This window comes from Nerophis lumbriciformis, linkage group LG02, assembly GCF_033978685.3.
Source record: "Nerophis lumbriciformis linkage group LG02, RoL_Nlum_v2.1, whole genome shotgun sequence".
NCBI classification, from domain to species: domain Eukaryota; kingdom Metazoa; phylum Chordata; class Actinopteri; order Syngnathiformes; family Syngnathidae; genus Nerophis; species Nerophis lumbriciformis.
The window spans coordinates 16,557,152-16,575,920 of record NC_084549.2 but is presented as its reverse complement, the minus strand read 5'-3'; the positions used below and the strand labels follow the sequence as shown (position 1 = coordinate 16,575,920).

At 37.3% G+C, this 18,769-nt stretch overlaps 1 protein-coding gene across 3 annotated transcripts in view; it reads left to right on the top strand.

The window, feature by feature from the left end:
- LOC133594592 (ligand-dependent corepressor) overlaps positions 1-18,769 on the top strand; it is a 46,079-nt gene that overhangs the window by 15,459 nt on the left and 11,851 nt on the right. For all 3 annotated transcript variants that reach the window (XM_061947532.1, XM_061947453.1, XM_061947608.1), the window contains exons 2-6: positions 13,775-13,840; positions 14,288-14,370; positions 14,465-14,600; positions 18,217-18,534; positions 18,617-18,713. In XM_061947532.1, the coding sequence (XP_061803516.1) occupies positions 13,775-13,840; positions 14,288-14,370; positions 14,465-14,600; positions 18,217-18,534; positions 18,617-18,713 (700 nt within the window). The remainder of the gene's footprint in view (positions 1-13,774; positions 13,841-14,287; positions 14,371-14,464; positions 14,601-18,216; positions 18,535-18,616; positions 18,714-18,769) is intronic.

Here is an 18,769-nt window from a genome sequence, read left to right as displayed (position 1 = left end):
TGGTTGACGTGTGTGTAAAGATTGCTGACATTCGCTTCGTCTCTTACGCGAATGAGATAAATAATATTATTTGATATTTTACGGTAATGTGTTAATAATTTCACACTTAAGTCGCTCCGGAGTATATGTCGCACCCCGGCCAAACTATGAAAAAAAACTGCGACCTATAATCTGAAAAATACGGTACATGCCTGCACTGTACTGTGTTGTGAGAGAGAGCAACAAACTAGATTAAAATGGATTGTAGAAAAAAAATCAAGGGACTGTACTACGACAAACTGTACCCTAAGGCTAGCTGCCTTGAAAAATAAGTAAAATTGATGGATATGAGCATGTCCAATGGGCAAGAGATTTGAGTTAGCTGCCGCCATTGTCGAAGCCAAACTTGTCGACAGTATATATCTTGTTAACGGAGTCAGATTTTACACTGGTGAAGAATTTTGAGGCGCATTGTCCACTGTTAAGATTGCGCAAAATCTACGGCTTTCATGTTTTATGTGTCCAAGCTGGAGTGAGGGAGCCCCGGCTCATTTCCAGCAGGTTTCCCTTTAAAGCAGCACTAAGTAACTTTTCAACCGTCATAAAATATTTTCATAACTTTTGGTATTATACATCCATGTACAATTAGTGCAATGACATCCCTTTCATGGCCTAAGGGGCGTCTGTGTCTACGACATAGACAAGATCTGACCAATCTAAGTCTATGAGCACGAACTGAAAAATCCTATCCTCGGATGAGCGGCGAAACGTCTTCTAAGACAAACCAAACCGTCTAGTTGCGATCGATTGAATGCACTGAGAAGAAGAAGAACTCCTCTGTGCAATTACTGCTATCATGGCCTAAGCTCCAAAACAACCAAAGAAACAAAGTTTTGTCTAAGGGGGCAAAAAAGAAAAAAAGAACCTACCTGGATAAATGGATACCCCAGCTTTCACTCGCTGGCTGGCGTGAGCTCAAAGATGAGGAGGGATTTTCGGCCAATGCTGCCTTAGCACTGTTCCTGCTAAACTAGTAAGTGACTTTCGATGCTCAAATCAAAATGATAATTCTAATGATAGCTATCGAAGATTTGCATGTTAGCAATAAATAGACTCCAATCTACTTCCTTCGAAAAAACTCTCTCGCCAGTCTTTCTTTGCTTCCGACCTGCATCTGCCCCGATACATTCTTGGTAGTAGCGCAATCCAAGATCATTCCTTGATAGTGTCTGCTATTTAACATCAGCATTGCTATTAGAGACGTTATATTTGTGCCAACATTACAGCGGACATCATGTCATTTTGAGGCTAAATGTGCAAGTCCTCATGGGAAATGTGGTCTTCCTTCTGGCAAAACACTACCGCAATTAAAGTTCTTAAGTGGGGCTTTAAAAAACAGCCCATTATGACTTTTAAATATATTGTGCTACTTGTCCGCAAATAATACTCATTCATTTTTGTGCTTACTCGTAATAAAAATGAAAAGACAAAATGCTTTCCTCCAAAATACTGTATGCTTTTTGTCGCCCACAGCTAGCTTTGAGATTGGCAAACAGTCATCTAAATGCAACGTGTAAAACTGAATCAATCATGCTTTGATTCAAACTTACCAGTCTGAAAATGCCGTGAATACACCAACATGTACCAGGCGATGGCATTAAAAGTGGTGTTTAATAATCTCACGGCTGCTATCCAGGCCATTTGCCGTCTCTTTATTAGCTCACTAACCAGGCTTTGCCTTCACACTGGAAATGTAAAAAATCTCAACAAATAGTTTTTTTTCCTGAAGCGATCATGACAATCGTGGCAGTTAATGATGCTGCCTGTTTACATTATGTTTTGAACTTCTTAAAGAAAAGAACAAAACTTTAATGGAGTCTTGCATTCAACCATGTAAATAAGCTATTCTCAGGCCAGCAAGACCCACAATGCATTGTGTTTACTACACTTTCAAGCCCTATACCAGGCCTTTTCAACTGGCGGCCCACGAGCCACCTCCGACCCGTCAAAGCTTTTCATTTGGCCTGCCAAACATCACCCAAATAGGCTTGATGAAACCATTAAAACTCGGGTTGGTCATGTATTGTTTTCTGGCGGACATTTTATGCGACAGACACATTGATCCAGACAAGCAGCAACAATGGTAGAAATCGAAGTGTGTAAGCTTCATCTCGAAACTTGGTCAAACATTTGTGAGTAGATATCATTTATGCATAAATATTTAGTTTGTTTTGTATTGAAATTGCTGACTTTGTGATGTCTTTTGTATTCGTGGTTGTGTTCTTTTTTTGTCTTGAGAGTAACGATCAAACCTCGTTTAATACATGTAGTGCTAAATTTGACCAGTAGAGTGCGACAACGCTAATAGTGATAAGTCACAAACAATGTATGGTGTGTGAATGATGTGTAATTTCTACATGTGTAAAGATTTGTTGTTTGTTTTGTGAGTATGTTAACACTAAACCTTCTATTTTATTTATGTCGAATACACTATGGATGTCATACTATTGTTATGTTTATACTTTCAGTCTTATAAACCTAAATAGAGGAAGAAGTGTAAAGAAATAAAACTAATGAAATAAAATAATTCAAAAGAAGAAACATCAACTCTCAACAAAAACTGGAGCTTATTTTTCTTCATACTAATAACTAGCTGCTCATGCTGGAAACAAGTAGTGAGGGCAGAATAATACATTTATTGACAGTACAGTGTGAAAGCCGATGGGTTTACTTTGCAATTACCGGTAAGTAAACGCAGTCTTGAAAAAATATAGTCTGCAGAGGCACTTTTTGACGAAACATCCACATTTCGATGTCCGGCCCCTAAGCCCTTGGACTCTTGAAACTGCGGCCTTCTTCATTATGTAGTTGAATAGCCCTGCCCTATACCATTACATCCCTGTTATCCGAGCAACTAAGATATTCAATTGTGCACATTGAACCTACTGGCTGTGCTCCCTTAGAAAAGAGAGGTCAATCTATACTCGAAGCAATTTGACAGCAGGAAGTGAGCTTGCGTGACATTACATAAACCGAACATGAGGTGCCCACGTTTTTTTTTTCCTCCAAAAAACAGTAAAACTTTTACAAATTAAAATGGCAGATCAACATGTTAAATACGCAAATACAATTAATATGGGTCTTAAGTAGGCAGAACAATATTATTAAATAGCATATTTCTTCTGCCAAGAAAGTATGGCTATTTTATTATATACATTTTTTTTAAATACAACTTTGTTATAATTGTGTATCATGACGTTTTGGTCACATTTAACACTACCGTGACAATAATAACCGTTATAATTTTGGTGACAATAATCGTGATAAATAGTAAATGGATTATACCAGTATTGCACTTTTCTACCTTCAAGGTACTCAAAGCACTTTAACACCATTTCCACATTCACCCATTCATACACACATTCACACACTGATGGCGGGAGCTGCCATGCAAGGCAGTAACCATGACCCATCAATAGCAAGGGTGAAGTGTCTTGCCCAAGGACACAGCGGACGTGACTCGGATGGTAGAAGTTGGAATCGAACCTGTAACCTCAAGTTCTACCACTCGAGCCAGGCCGTTAATTGTTATTGGCGTACGGCCTATTTTATAAATGAAATTCAACAGCCTGCTAAACAAAATGACAAAGTATTCTGAAACATTGGCCATACTGTTTAAATGTTGTTTTATTTTATACTAAGGTGCCATACTAATTAAAATGTATTATTTAGTATTAATTTTTTGCTGCTTTTTCTGGGTTTTTAATAAATAAATAAAAAAAGAAGAATATCAACGTGGCCTGCACTTTTTTACAATTCATTGTCCGCGGCACTTGAACATGTTTGGACACTCGACACTGATGGTAGAGACCCAAAGCATTTGCCTACATGGAACTCATTGTAGGTTAGGGACCATTTTAATGCCAGACTGTTTTTAAACTAAAACCTTAAAAAAACTATCATTTTGGCCGTAGTTTTTTTTTTTTTAAACCAGCTTTTTGTAGACTGAATGAAAACTTGCGTACCAGGTGACTTCTCACTATGTAATGATCCCGAACAATCCCAACACTACTTTGTTGGCTGTGTGCTCACCATCCACAAAAGGGGACATAATAGTTTTTTTGTCACTTGTCACTCCCTCCCATTATGATTGACAAACACTCCTTGTGTTTGGGCTGCAATTGTGAAGCTCCAGAGTACATGACAAATACACCAGCCTGCTTGCTTGTAGAAAGGCTTATTCTGTCCATGATAACAAGGACATACTTTTGTTTGGCTTTTTGGTGGAGAGGCCACCGCCACCACCACCAGCCTACTCGTACTCAAATGGATATTTTGTCTTAGTGTATTTATTGTGTGCAGTAAAACTACAGACCCCAGGACACGGGCAATTGTCCTATACAACAGGAGCACCAGTTGTTTGCATGTTTGCTTTCACATGCATTCAGGGCCCCATGATGCAATTGGTATGCCTCAACTAGGGATGTCCCGATCCAGGTTTTTGCACTTCCGATCCGATACCGATATTGTTTTTGCACCTCCGATCCGATACCGATACTGACCGATAATGGTCTGTCCGAGCATGTATTAAAGTTTAAAGTTATTTAGCCTACTTAGTTGTCAGAATCATGTTGAAAAGGGTTTTAGTACTCTTGATAACAACTAGCCAGCTGAATTAGGGGAGTTTGAATAATACACAATGGTTGGTAACAAGAAACTGACCTGTTTATTCAAGGATGAACACAAAATAGACAAAATTATACATGACAAACAGAAATGGCATCATTGAAACAAGGGCTGGGCGATATGGCCTTTTTTTAATATTGCAATATTTTAAGGCCATATTGCGATACACGATATATATCTCGATATTTTGCCTTAGCCTTGAATGAACACTTGATGCATATAATCACAGCAGTATGATGATTCTATGTGTTTTGATTGATTGATCGAGACTTTTATTAGTAGGTTGCACAGTGAAGTACATATTCCGTACAATTGACCACTAAATGGTAACACCCGAATAAGTTTTTTAACTTGTTTAAGTCGGGGTCCACTTAAATTGATTCATGATACAGATATATACTATCAGATATATACTATCATCATAATACAGTCATCACACAAGATAATCACATTGAATTATTTACATTATTTATAATCCAGGGTGTGGAAGGGGGCGCCGGATGTAAGTGTCAAAAAGACAGCCAAAAGAGTTTGATATGAGAATAAATCTAAAGTTAAAATATAGGGTAGAAATGCATCCATTTGCAGGAAATGTAGTCTTGATTTTCAACATTTTCTTTCAAGGCTTGCATGTCTACATTAAAACATTCTTCTTCATACTGCATTAATATATGCTACTTTTAAACTTTCATGCAGAGAAGGAAATCACAACTAATAAAATCACTAATTTTTTCATACGGTGTTGATCTGGAAATTTTTGCCTCTGCATTTTGATGGTGTGGACGTGTGACACCGAACGGAGATAAGCGTCTCGACAGACGTTATAATATTTGAACAATGATGACAAAAACTGTTTTCTCTGTCGTGTCCGTGTGTCGAAAATTGTTATGCGCTTATTTTTTTTATTTGATTTTGTGCGTGGCATATAATTGCTATGCGCAGAGGACGTTTAAACGGTGCACAATTGCACAAGCGCGCACCTTAGAGAGAACGTTGGTCACACGGCTGCGCTAGCATCACAGCTAACGTTAGCCATGCTGCTACCTCTCTGCTCAGGGAGGACGTATACGTATGTGACGTATGACGTGACAGTATGTGACGTGTGTAAGAAGGTGCGCTTTCTGTCTGTGAGAAGCACAGACACAGAAAAGAGTGAGAAGAGCCTGTCGTGTAATGCCAGCAGCTAAAAGCAACTGAGTGAGAATCCACAGACCTGTGGATGTGTTGAAGGTGTGCTGGAAAATGCGGAACGGAAATTAGGGAGCAGCAGAAAAGTGGAATGTATTATTTAAATAGGTGCGTTGGAAAACACGGAGCGGAGTTTTTTTTTTAACTGGATCTGGATCGGCATTTTCCCATGCCTTGCCGATACGCATTTTTTTGCAAATGTCGACATCCCTAGCCTCAACATGTACTACCTCTCTTTGGATCTGGAAAAATGTGTTTTGAAATGGCATTGCTTGACATTTTAAGAATGTTTGGAATGATGCTTTTTGGCTAGCGGGTGCACGGGGTTAAAGTTTTGCGGCACAAATACCAAAAAGCAAATTGTGACCTAAGGCAGATTGCATTATTTATCATTTAAACTTACTTACTTTTTTATGGTCCAGTAGACTCCTAATGGGCTTTTGGCCTTCATATTCCCCCCCCACCATGTTAATATTTATCAGAAAACACCATTAACAATCTTAAGGGTGTTCCTTTCACAATGGTATATTATATTTGACCTAAATCATGTTTTTTTGTCGTTTCAAGTTTGTGGAGTATTGCACCATTTCAATGTCAAGCTGAATCACATCATCTTAAGTAACAATGCTCCATTTTTTTTTCACTGCTCAAAACTGTCTGCTTCTTGCCTGTTTTTTAGACAATACAGTATTTTCTATGGACAGAACGTGTAACCTTTCATATACCTGTGTATTATTAAAGCTTGCATGATGGTTAAGTACTCGGGTCGATCTCTTTGAGATTGAGGAAAACATTCATGCTTTGTTGCTCAGCCCATTCATACAAATGTCCTATCCTTCATCATCCTCCTTTTTATCTCAACTGTAAAGGAATGTTGCTCGGTTACCTCACTGACATGCAAAATTAACACTAACATCTGAATAGTGCAGCATTTATAAAACATGATGCCTTACAGTCTTAAATTATTAAAAGCATCATTGCTGTCCAAGCGTTTTGGGAGGAAAGATGGCAGATTTAGCAGTGGTCTATTTTGGCTCGACGCTGATTTGAGCAGAGGGAGCTCCTCTTCTGCAAGCATGAGTTGTTGTACTGTATGTGTACAGTAGTTACAGTGGGGGATGGGCTGAGTGGGGGTTGATGCAGCACTGTACGCCCTCAGCAGCATGAGCAGAAGGGTGGGTCATACATGGGGAAGAAGGGAGCAATCCATAGCATGATAAGAACTCCGTTTTTGGACGTGATTAGCATAACTTAAAAATCTTCAACGCTGCTATACTTTTGGGGGGGAAAACATGGACACATTTATTCAAGGCAGTGAATTATCTGTGTTTCTAACATTTAGAAACAGTATGTGTATGAAAAAAATTAAGTAATGATAATGGTATAATTTAGTACTGTCACTAAAGAGTAATTTTTTAACAACTAATCTTTTGACAGGTTTTTGCCCTGTCTAATAAAGAATATCAGCTTAATTAACATCCCAAGTAAAGAGATATGGCCTAAAATCCATATTATGATATAAACTGAAACTTCTTGCAATAACAATATATATCACTAGTATTATTTGTCTTAAAAATCATATTAGAACTATTTCAAAATGAGTTACACGTTACAAAATGTTATTCTTTGGCTGTTGACGTACGTGGTAACTTGAGGTGGGAAAAATTATAAATTCTCCAAGGCATCATGATTGGAACGTGGGGGATTCAGAATCGATGGACAAATGTCCAAATATCAATTATTTACGTATTTGTAACTGCCCTCGCTGGGCCTGGAAGAATATCTTCCTATGACTATCTTTTTGCTTCCCAAGGGACTGGACTCCCACAATATCTATTTAATTTAATTCAAATTCATATAATTATACCCACTCGACATGCATTAGTGCTGATCACTCAAGGTTACTTCTTTTTCCCCAGCTGGGGCCTTTTGAGTTTTTCCTTGCCCATATGTGGGTTAAGATCAGGGGATGTCATTGTGAGTTTGCGAAGCCCTTTTAGACACTTGTGATTGTAAATAACATGTATACATTTTTTTAAATCAAAATAAAGTAAAACCGACTGTTGTAAAATGTGGCATTAATGTTCTCTAAGCGTTAGTTCTAGGTTTGGTTCTAACTAACCATGGGAGAACCATTTTCTAACATTATTTTAACAGTATCTGTTAAAATAATGTTAGAACCATTTTTTTCTTGTTTCAAGTTCATTGGCCATGTTTTGCACTCACAGCAAAACATGGCTAATATTAACGCTAACGAGCGAGACATTTGTTCCCAAGAAAAAAAAGGTGTTGTCAGTACTTTGGTTTTACGGCAACAGGCGTGGAACAAGTGACTGCAAAGTTTGTTTCAAAAAGGTATCAGCACAACTAACTTATTCCAGCATGTGAAACCGAAGCCTGCAGCCGAGTGCGGGAAATGCAACTCTTTACGAGGCGAACAAGACGCAACAATAAAAAAAACTACAGGGCTAAAAGTTGCTTACTATGGTGAAATCATTTACACCTAGTATGTATGATGATGTCATGTATGATGAGAAAGAAGCACAATGCCTAGAGCAATCACTAAAGCAGTCGTTTTGCACACCCCCGAGATGTGTGAATGAAAAAGGCTGCGTTTACTTTATCCACTTACAGAAACAAACTATAGTCCTCTCAATGTTTTACTTCATTATTTATTTGGATACAATGTTCAATGCGCAATTTTATTTACAGAAGTAGTTATTCAAGGCGGAAGTTTGAAGTTTGCATTTTATTCACCTCAATGTTGGAGATAATTTGCATGCAAAATGTGCAATGCTACATTTTTGTTAAACATTATTCTATTCAAGCCAAAATATTTCTTACAAGGGAAGCTCTTAATTTAATTTACTGAAAATGATTCCATAAAAAGTACAATTTATATCTGCTCTAAAAAGAATAACATTATACAAATTAGAATCTTGCCAAGAGTAAGATGCAGTGTATGCAGTCTCATTGATAAGAGGAGAGGACGGGCAACTTCAAAACCGCGCCACACTGTGTCCGGACATACTTTAGCTGCAAAAGCTGGCAACCACCACAAGGATCCTTTTGCTCTGCATATTGATATGCTAAAAGTTTTTAGTGTTGCGCTGACAACACTAAATTAGATTTAGATTTAGATTTTCCCCTTGTCGTCTTTCTTGTTGAAACATTTCTTTTGTTTATTATCTGGGAGCAAGCTTTGTGCATAAGTTTGTTTGAAATGTTTGTGAATTTAGATTAAATCCTTATATAAAATATTTTAGAAACAGGCTGTTGGTTTTCTCTAAAATGTCACATTATGAATTATTCTAACTGCCCTGTTTTGTTTGAGAAGGAAGTGTGCTTTTTTAAAAATGCTTGCCCAGAGAGTCACTTTGAATTGAATTTAATTGAATGTGGTTGCAACTAATTGACTATCTTAACGATTAGTCAGATTATTAAGCTTACACCTATTCAGTGTTTTTTTTTAGTAGCCATCGGCCTTTAAATTCAGTTTGAGGTATTTTTAGGCATGCGTTAACTAACAAAGACAATAATAGTGACTACTTTATTCATAACTAATGTGCTGAAAATGTGCTGCTCATTAGGCTGCTACAAAAATAAAAATAACTGATAAAAGTTTGTCCATTTAAAGTATACATTTTATTAAAAATAAACAAAGGACACTTAAAATATCAGCAAAACAAACAACAAAACAGCACCAAAGTTGTCTAGCTTTCTCAAAAAAGTGCAGTTTGTCTACTGTGCAGAAGTTTTTCTTGCTTTTCTTGTACACCTTGTTATATGTAAAATGTATCCGGCAAATGGTAACAATTTCTATTTTAAACTCAAACACGCTGCTAAAATAACTAGATCGTAGAAACATGCACTCAGGTTGTATAGCCTGTATAGCTGACTGTCTTCGGCTAAGGTGATAGTTTATTCTATTACGTAAAAAAATGGAATACAAATGATCTAAAATAAAATTATATATTTCTCTAGCTACTCCCTTGGTTTAACCCAGTTTGCTTCAGACAAGCGAACCAACACACCACCGCTTGAAATTGCTTTTTTAGACATGTCATGAAAAGCAAGGTCTGCTTTGCGAACTGAGCAAGTTATTTGTGTCGTTGACATTTCTAGGGTAAATTGTTCCCATACTTTAATTTTTTCCCGGGCCACGTCTACTGGGCGCTCTGGCTCGCGTATGTCTGTGTCCTCTTAGAAAAACGAGTGACGATGTCACCAACTATTATCGACAATTATATTTGTCGGCGACAAATTTTATTAGCAATTTTTGTGGACGTCGACTAATCGTTGCACCCCTACTTTAAATATTTATTGAAGCAAGATAACTTCCTTGCTACAGTTTGACAATTGGATACATATTCCCTGTGTATATCCAGTGTGTCTTAGTGGAATGATAGCAGCAACATCCAAAATGTAGATGCATTTGGCATATTTATTTTAATGTCGTTTGTAAAGACCTCTGTAAACAAACATGGCTGCTCACTGACAAGGATGGAGTGACTTGGCTTTGAGACAAACCGAACGGTCGTCATCTTGACTCTGACACTGTTGTGTGGCTAACCCACTTCTAAGGGTGGACCGCTAGCTTTCTTGTCGAGTGTAAACAAGCTGAGCTGCAGGATTGTGATGTGTTGCATGATCTACAGTTAGATGTTTATAGCTGTAGTGCTGCTGTGGGGCAAGTTGTCACAGTTTGAATAGATTCTACAGGCTGTGTTGTTCCATCTCTTTAAAGATCCTTACTTATTCTCTTTCGCCATTTTATTTAACCAGGTTAAATTATATTCACGAGTCTGTAGTCACTGTTTGATTACATTAATTTGCCTTCACGGCCGCAATGCCAGCTCACCAAATCTGGATTTAACCCATGTTACAGTTGGGTTCAATGGGGTATTAAAAATGTAGGTCAGGACAAGTAAAAGGCCGATTGGTCAGTGCTCACCTTGATCAGACATAAGCACCATTAACGCGACCTGGAAACTGGTAATCTCATTGCTTTTTGGCCAAAGTTTTACACATTTGCTATCCTTTTAGATGTATATACAAGGGGCGGCGTGGCGCAGTGGAAGAATGGCCGTGCGCGACCCGAGGGTCCCTGGTTCAATCCCCACCTAGTACCGACCTCGTCATGTCCGTTGTGTCCTGAGCAAGACACTTCACCCTTGCTCCTGATGGGTGCTGGTTAGCGCCTTGCATGGCAGCTCCCTCCATCAGTGTGTGAATGTGTGTGTGAATGGGTAAATGTGGAAGTAGTGTCAAAGCGCTTTGAGTGCCTTGAAGGTAGAAAAGCGCTATACAAGTACAACCCATTTATCATTTATCATTTATGTTTCATTCAGGGTTTGTGCTGCTAATTCCAAAACCGATCATTCATGCGTGTGATCGGCTGATAACAATACCGATACCAATCACATGTATTAGTTGTACATTTTTCAATGTATTTATGGTGAGTGCTAATGACAGTTTAACAATATCAACACAATATTTAAACTAGTTCCTTATTCTATTCCTCTGTGTGTAATTTGTACCGCCTTGATAATGATACTTAAGATACTAGAAATGCAGTTTATTTTCTGTAGTGGAGGTGATTATTAGCTTATAGGAGCGGCTCCACACTGTGAATGGACAGTTGGGCAACGGGCACACATAATTATTTGCTAGCTGCTTGTCAGCCGGTGTATTAAAAATAAATACAGTGTCAGCCGGAGGGGATCGATGTTTGTGATCAACAATAAAATGCATTAATCAGCAATTCCCGAAAATCGTCCGATACTGATTGGTGTCCGATAAAACAACACATAACTAATTTACATGTCAATGTATACCACAAACATGGCTTTATATATATTCAGCTAATTTGTGTTTCTTTGAGGGGGTTTACCTCTGTTGTTTTAATTAAAACAACCTCTGTTAGGAATGGTTTAAATCCTAATAGGTCTTGAAAAACCGTCTTTTCGCTCCCGTTTTTTTCAACTTTTGCGTTTACAACTTCATACTGTTTGATGGGCTACCAAACCATATTTACCTGAGGTATATATGAAATTATTTGAAAACCTAATAGGAGTCCATTTTTTTCCTACCAAACTATCAATAAGGAAGTGAATTTGGGTTGGTTTGCGTGTTAATGGTGAACAATTATGGTTTATAAAGTTTAATGACATCGTGTTAATTCAATTAAGACATGGGGTGAAAATAAAGATAATTACCCAATTAACTCAATGACATGGTTTTTTTTCATAGTTGTCATCAATTGTAAATATTGTGAGGTTCTATGTATTCTGTTTTGGGATTTGTACTTTTTTTATGCTTTCACAGAATATGTGCTTGATTTCGTATCAAGCTGCAATTTTTTCATTATACTTCAAAGCCATCCCAATTCTCCCTTTAGCGTAAATGCTCCATTTCAGACTGGCCTGTTCTAAAATTAATATGAAACATGAACACCTGCAAATTATCCATGCTCAAGCAGAGGCAGCAGAATGGGTATGTTTGTCATGCTTTTTTCATCCCTGGCCATTGCTTTATATTTTACTTGGTAAAGCTTGCAGAACAGCTGAACACAACATTAATATTTTATACTCTGCACATGTAAAGGCCTAAAAAAAATACATGTTTCCGCTTCCCAAATGGTTTGGCTTTAAAGATAAATGTATGTAGTGTTTATTTTCTTCACCCAAATGCCTATACAGCACTCCATCATCTGCCAGTAGGAAATAGTTAATAATGCCTTTGAGTCATGGCATTACTCAATGACACAGTTTTAAATGCCCGAAACTGAATTCTTGGAGAGTAGTTTGATGTCATGGTGCTGCTCTGTCAAATGAAAGTGGATGACCTACTTTCCCGCCCTGCCTCTGAAATATTTCAGAAGTAGGATTGGATGGTTTCAGCTGAGTCCTGTGCAGTAACCCAGAAACAGACTCGTGCTGCAGCTAAAGGCAAGGCTGTGTTTCACCACTTCGAGCCCCCCACCCACCCCTCACCCTCCCCTTCTCGGTTTGGCTGTATGAAAAAAAAGTGGGTGGGAATTTGTTGGGAGGCAGCGAGAGGGCATTTTTAACACATGACAGCGTTTGGTCCAATTCACTGAGTTAGGAAAGCGAGTGGATCATCTGTGAACATCTACAGTAAGTACATCTTTGGATGAATGGAATGAACATTTCTTGTTAGTTCATATCTTTTTTGTGAGAATTGTTTGTCTTGTAGACAATAATGCACACATTTTACATCCGGCTCAGTGGACAGATGCGCCATGTGACCTCTTTAGCGCATGATTTGATGCATGTAGTGGTTTTTAAAGTGGTTATGTTGTCCCCTGCAGCAGTCAGCATACATTACGTACTGCATATACATATAGTGTTAATGCACTGAAATCCAAAGCCCTTTCAAACTGTGATGAGGGTGCAGGATCAGAATACTTCACTTTTAAGGCGTTGATGCTTTTTAATCTATGGTGACTATATTTGATTTAGTTTTTCTTTTCTCTAATTTGATCTGTTGTGATTGCTAATCAGTTGGAGCGCTTCACAAGACTGGGGAGAATGTTTTGATCATTCCACCTGACACTTCTATATTTCTTTTCACTGTTACAGTATGCAGTCGCTTTGCAACTCTGTAGTTGCTTCAGTTGCTTGGCAACAGGAGGATGAAGGGCATGTTACTGTTGAAGTAAAAACCCAGGGTGAAAGCTGATAATGTGTATTTTAACTGAAGCAGGGTGCACACAGGTGTTGTCAAGATGAGACAGACAATGATGGATGTGACATTTTTTTTCATGTGTAGTTTCTGACTATTTTCTTTTTGACGACACTCACGTAATTTATGAGCTTCAAAAGGTACAAGATACAAATATATTTTTAAGCTTTTCGATCCGATTTAAGTGAATCTTTTTCTCTCTCTCTCTCCTCAGGTTTTGAGAGCATTCTTGAAGGTCTGTTTGGCTCAGAGCTGGTAGAAGAATTACAGATATTTAAGGGTAAGTATTGTACTGTGCAGACCTAACTGTATGAATCAATGACACGTACTGAGTGCAATCAGTTGTCTTTATCACAATAACGGCTTCACTGTACCATGTGGTGCCCCTTCTACGTTCACATTTCTTAACAAGGCAGCTCAAGAGACAGACCAAGCTGGTTCTTTCGACAGCACAAAGCCCATGTAAAATTCAAATATCTTCCAGACATCTCCATAATGCATGTTTTATGCGATACATTAGTGGACATTGTACTGTATATCCATTGTATTTACACAGGAAATAATGCAATACAGTGGAATTCGTATATTAGCATTTGGGAAATAACTTCTCATGATTACCTTTACTGAAGCACATTAGTAATTGGCATTCACTCTGAAGACTCTTACATTAGGCATTTCATTATTATTATTGTTAATGAATGCTTGACATGATTTTTTACATCCACAGATTTAGAGCCTGTAGCATCATCGTCTGACTGGTCATTTGATGAAAATTGTTTGTTCTGCTGTTTTCGACGAGATAAAGTAAAGGTATGTTTTGTTGTTGTTTTCCGTGTGTTTTGAATAAACAAACATACAGTATATGCGTATTGCACCCTGCCTAAACCATTTTACCACTTCACAGGAACACTTGATTGGCTTAAGTAGCGAGGAGAGTTTCCAAGATCCGCTGAAACCTCTCCCGGTGAATGATCAGACCACCGTCAGCAGATTAGAGAAGCAAGCAGAGGAATTTCTCAATGCAGTCCTCTGTAATAAAGGTAAGTGAGTTGAGTTTGAGTTTATTTCGAACATGCATGCATACAACATGATACATCACAATTTCCAGTTTCTCTATTCAACATGTTCGAAAAGGAGTAGAAAGAAGCAGAGTTTATTAAGTCCTACACCTTTTCTTTTACATAACAGTTGCTAAAACTTTTGTTCACTTCCTGTTCTCAATTTATTCACAATATACTCCATAATTAATCACAATAAAAATAAATAAATAATACTTGGTGAAGTAAGTTATATTTCATATGGTGAGATGAGTAAGATTTTCTTGAAAATGAATGGATTAGTGAGATAAATTCAGAATGTGTATCATGGTTCTTCTTCTTTGTACTTTGTAAACACTTTAAGTTTGAAGAGTTTCTTGAAGTGGATCATATTAGTACATTGTTTGATTTCTTTGCTTAACCCATTCCATAATTTAATTCCACATACTGGTATACTGAAGGTCTTATGTGTTGTACGTGCGTACAAATGTTTTAAATTACATTTTTCTCCAAGATTATATTCCTCCTCTTTTTTTGAGAAGAATTGTTGTATATTCTTGGGTAGCAGGTTATAATTTGCTTTGTGTATAATTTTAGCTGTTTGCAAATTCACTATGTCATGGAATTTCAGTATTTTTGATTCAATAAATAAAGGGTTTGTATGTTCTCTATATCCAACATTATGTAGTATTCTAACTGATCTTTTTTGTAACACCGTTAATGAATGAAGTGTACTTTTGTAGTTATTTCCCCATATTTCTACACAATAACTCAGATATGGTAACACTAGCGAGCAGTAAAGAATATGAAGGGATTTTTGGTCTAGAACATATTTCGCTTTATTCATTATTGACGTGTTTTTGCTACTTTACGTTGTATATTTTTTACATGAGATTTCCAGTTCAATTTATCATCAATCATTATACCTAGAAATTTGGTTTCATTTACTCTTTCAATTTCTATTCCGTCTATTTGTATTTGTGTTTGACTTTCTCTTCTACTGTTACCAAATAACATTATTTTAGTTTTACTGAGATTCAAAGATAGTCTGTTTTTGTCAAACCATCTTTTTAATTTGTTCATTTCTTCTGTTATTATTTGTATTAGCTTTTGTGTGTTCTCTCCTGAACAAAACGCTGTTGTATCATCCGCAAATAATACTAACTTTAAATAATTTGTAACTTTACAAATGTCATTTATATAGAAATTTAACAATTTTGGTCCTAGCATTGATCCCTGAGGTACACCACAGGATATATTTAGCGATGTAGATGTGTGTTCGCCTAGCTTTACGTATTGTTTCCTGTTCGTTAAATAATTTCTAATCTAGTTTAAGACCAATCCTCTAATGCCATATCGTTCTAGTTTTTTTATTAAAATATTGTGATTAATTGTGTCAAATGCTTCAGTTAGATCCATCGACACTGCTGCCGCACACTATTGCATTGGTCATTTCTTCTGTAATTTCAATTAAAGCCATCGAAGTTGAAACATTAGCTCTGTATCCATATTGCTTCTCAGCGAGTATTCTATTTTTGTTTGTGAAACTCTCTAATCTGTTATTGAACAGTTTTTCACTGATTTTAGAAAATTGTGGAAGTAAAGAAACAGGTCTATTATTTGTAAATTGGTGTTTGTCTCCAGTCTTACAAATTGGTGAAACTTTAGCTATTTTCATTTTGTTTGGGAATTTACCTGTTTGACATGATAGGTTACTAATATACATTAATGGTCCTGAAATCTCTTCAATAATCTTTTTTATCGTTTCCATATCAATTCCATTACAATCAGTTGAAGTCTTAGATTTGCATTTTTTCACGATTTTAACTATTTCCTCCTGTGTCACATTATTGAGGAACATGGAGTTGGGATTTCTCTCTCTGGTATCATTCTAGTCCTCAATTGAGACTGGGTCTGGAATCCTTTCTTCCAATATTTACAAAGTAATATTGAAGCTTTCAACTACTTCCTTTATGTTGTCATTATTTTTGTTTCCGTCTAAGAAGTATTGGGGGTAATCCCTCTTATCTATCCATCCATTTTCTACCGCTTATTCCCTTTGGGGTCGCGGGGGGCGCTGGAGCCTATCTCTAGTGCCATTTTTAATAACGCTATTGAGGATGCCCCATGTTGCTCTCATATTGTTTTTGTTCTTGTCTAATAATTGACTGTAATATTCTTTTTTACATGTTTGTAGTATGTTAGTTAGCTTGTTTTTATACTTTTTGTACTTATTTTCTGCCTCTGCTATACATTTTCTTTATAATGTATTCTTCTTATTACAAGCATTTTTTAATCCTTTTGTCATCCATGGTTGATTATTCTTTCTCTGCTTTCTACTGAGTTGTTTAGCACTGAAAACATTCATAGTGGTTTGTTCACATCTCCTAAAAAAGGAAGAGAAGACATTGACAATGTGCAAGAGTAAAAGAAGCAACTGACTTTTTTACTCAATCTCCCCCCATGTTTACCTTTTCCCACCTTCTTTACGAGCGCCACTCTGTCTACCCTGTACAATGTAATTCTGCTCTTGAAATGGTTTGTACTAAAAAATAAATTTCACTGTACTTTTGAAGTGCAGTGACAATAAAGTTATATTTTATGGTATTCAAATACTATGTAATCAGTGTTTCGCACAGATTTCCAATCTATTTGTGGCTGTGTCACTTTGATGTCATACATTTTCATAATTGCCTTTATATTTTTTTTTTAAAGGCTAATCAAATGTACATATATTTAAAGACAAATTTGTGTCAATAGTATCAACATATATTTTTATTGTTTGCTGTATTTTTTTATTTGCTGTTTATTCAAAAACAATTATGTAACACCGGCTGCACTTTATGCACCCCTGGTTTATTTACATAAAATATTCTGCCCTCCCCGAATGTAGGAATTAACTTTACACAAATAGGTAAACAGTCTTCAAATCAGAGATGAAAAACGTCCAAATTGAGGTTGTTTATGGATAGTTTCCACAATGAAGTTACTGTCACACTACACGCGCAAATGAAAGTACCATAATATACACACAAAGTGCACACACATGGAGGTATCATGTGAAATATACAGCTTAGTATAAACAAACAAAAACAATGCAATTATACAAAATAAAATTTGGCTCTTATGCCGCAAGCTTAATGCTAACATACAATGGACGAGCCTGTCAACCGGCTAACAAAAATTAGCATTGCTATTGATTTAAACATGTACAAACATTTATCAAATTAAATTTTAATGTGTGGGTTTGAATGTTGTCTATTTGTGTTGGCCCTGCGATGAGGTGATGACTTGTCCAGGGTGTAGGATAGGCTCCAGCCACCCCCGCGTGAATATTGACCATAACTTTGTACTACTCTGCTAGTCTGCTGTGCTTAATCATATTTTCCTCCCCCAAAAATCTTGCGGTAGGACACAGAGTTATTCTTACAACCTGTTTCTGGTCATTTACTATACATACACATATATCCTATTTAAATAGACTGTGTTGAGTAGGATACGTTGTGGTGGTCTATATCTCTGCTTTTTTTTTTTTTTTAGGAGACCCAAAATGGGCTTATTAAAATAATTTCAAATTGTTGTTAGTTGCTATGTCTAATGATAAAATGTCACTTTTCAGATGTGCCAAGTTTCTCCGACCCACACATCCCAGTAGTGGCGCGAGAGATCCTCCAGAGAATGATCCGACAGTTTGCCACCGAATATACCTCAAAAACCAGCTCTCCTCAGGATAGTGGTTCAGAAACCAAGCCAAGCTCGGACCAAAGCCCGCAGACCCCAGCCGTGACTTCTGGGGCTCCACCCAGCAGCCCCTCTGCCGTGGTGGCGAGGCCTGCACATAGCCACAACCCCGTCCTCAGCAAGCTCCTCATGGCGGACCAGGACGCCCCTCTTGATCTCACAGTCAAAAAACCCCCGTCTGAGCCCACTGAGCAAGGTAGTGTGAAACTAAATATTTACCTAAGAGGCAGTTGCATGAACATTCAATCTAAACTGAGTTATGTGTTCATTTTTAACAGAGGGAGTCCTTGACTTGTCCATCAAAAAGAGTCGCCATAGCAGCAGTTTGCCCAGCAACAGTCCATGCCTTTCTTCTAAGGTATCTACAATCAAGAGGTAAGAAACCTTTTCTTTTGCCTTCATCAGTCTCCACTCCTATTTTGTTCTGTCAC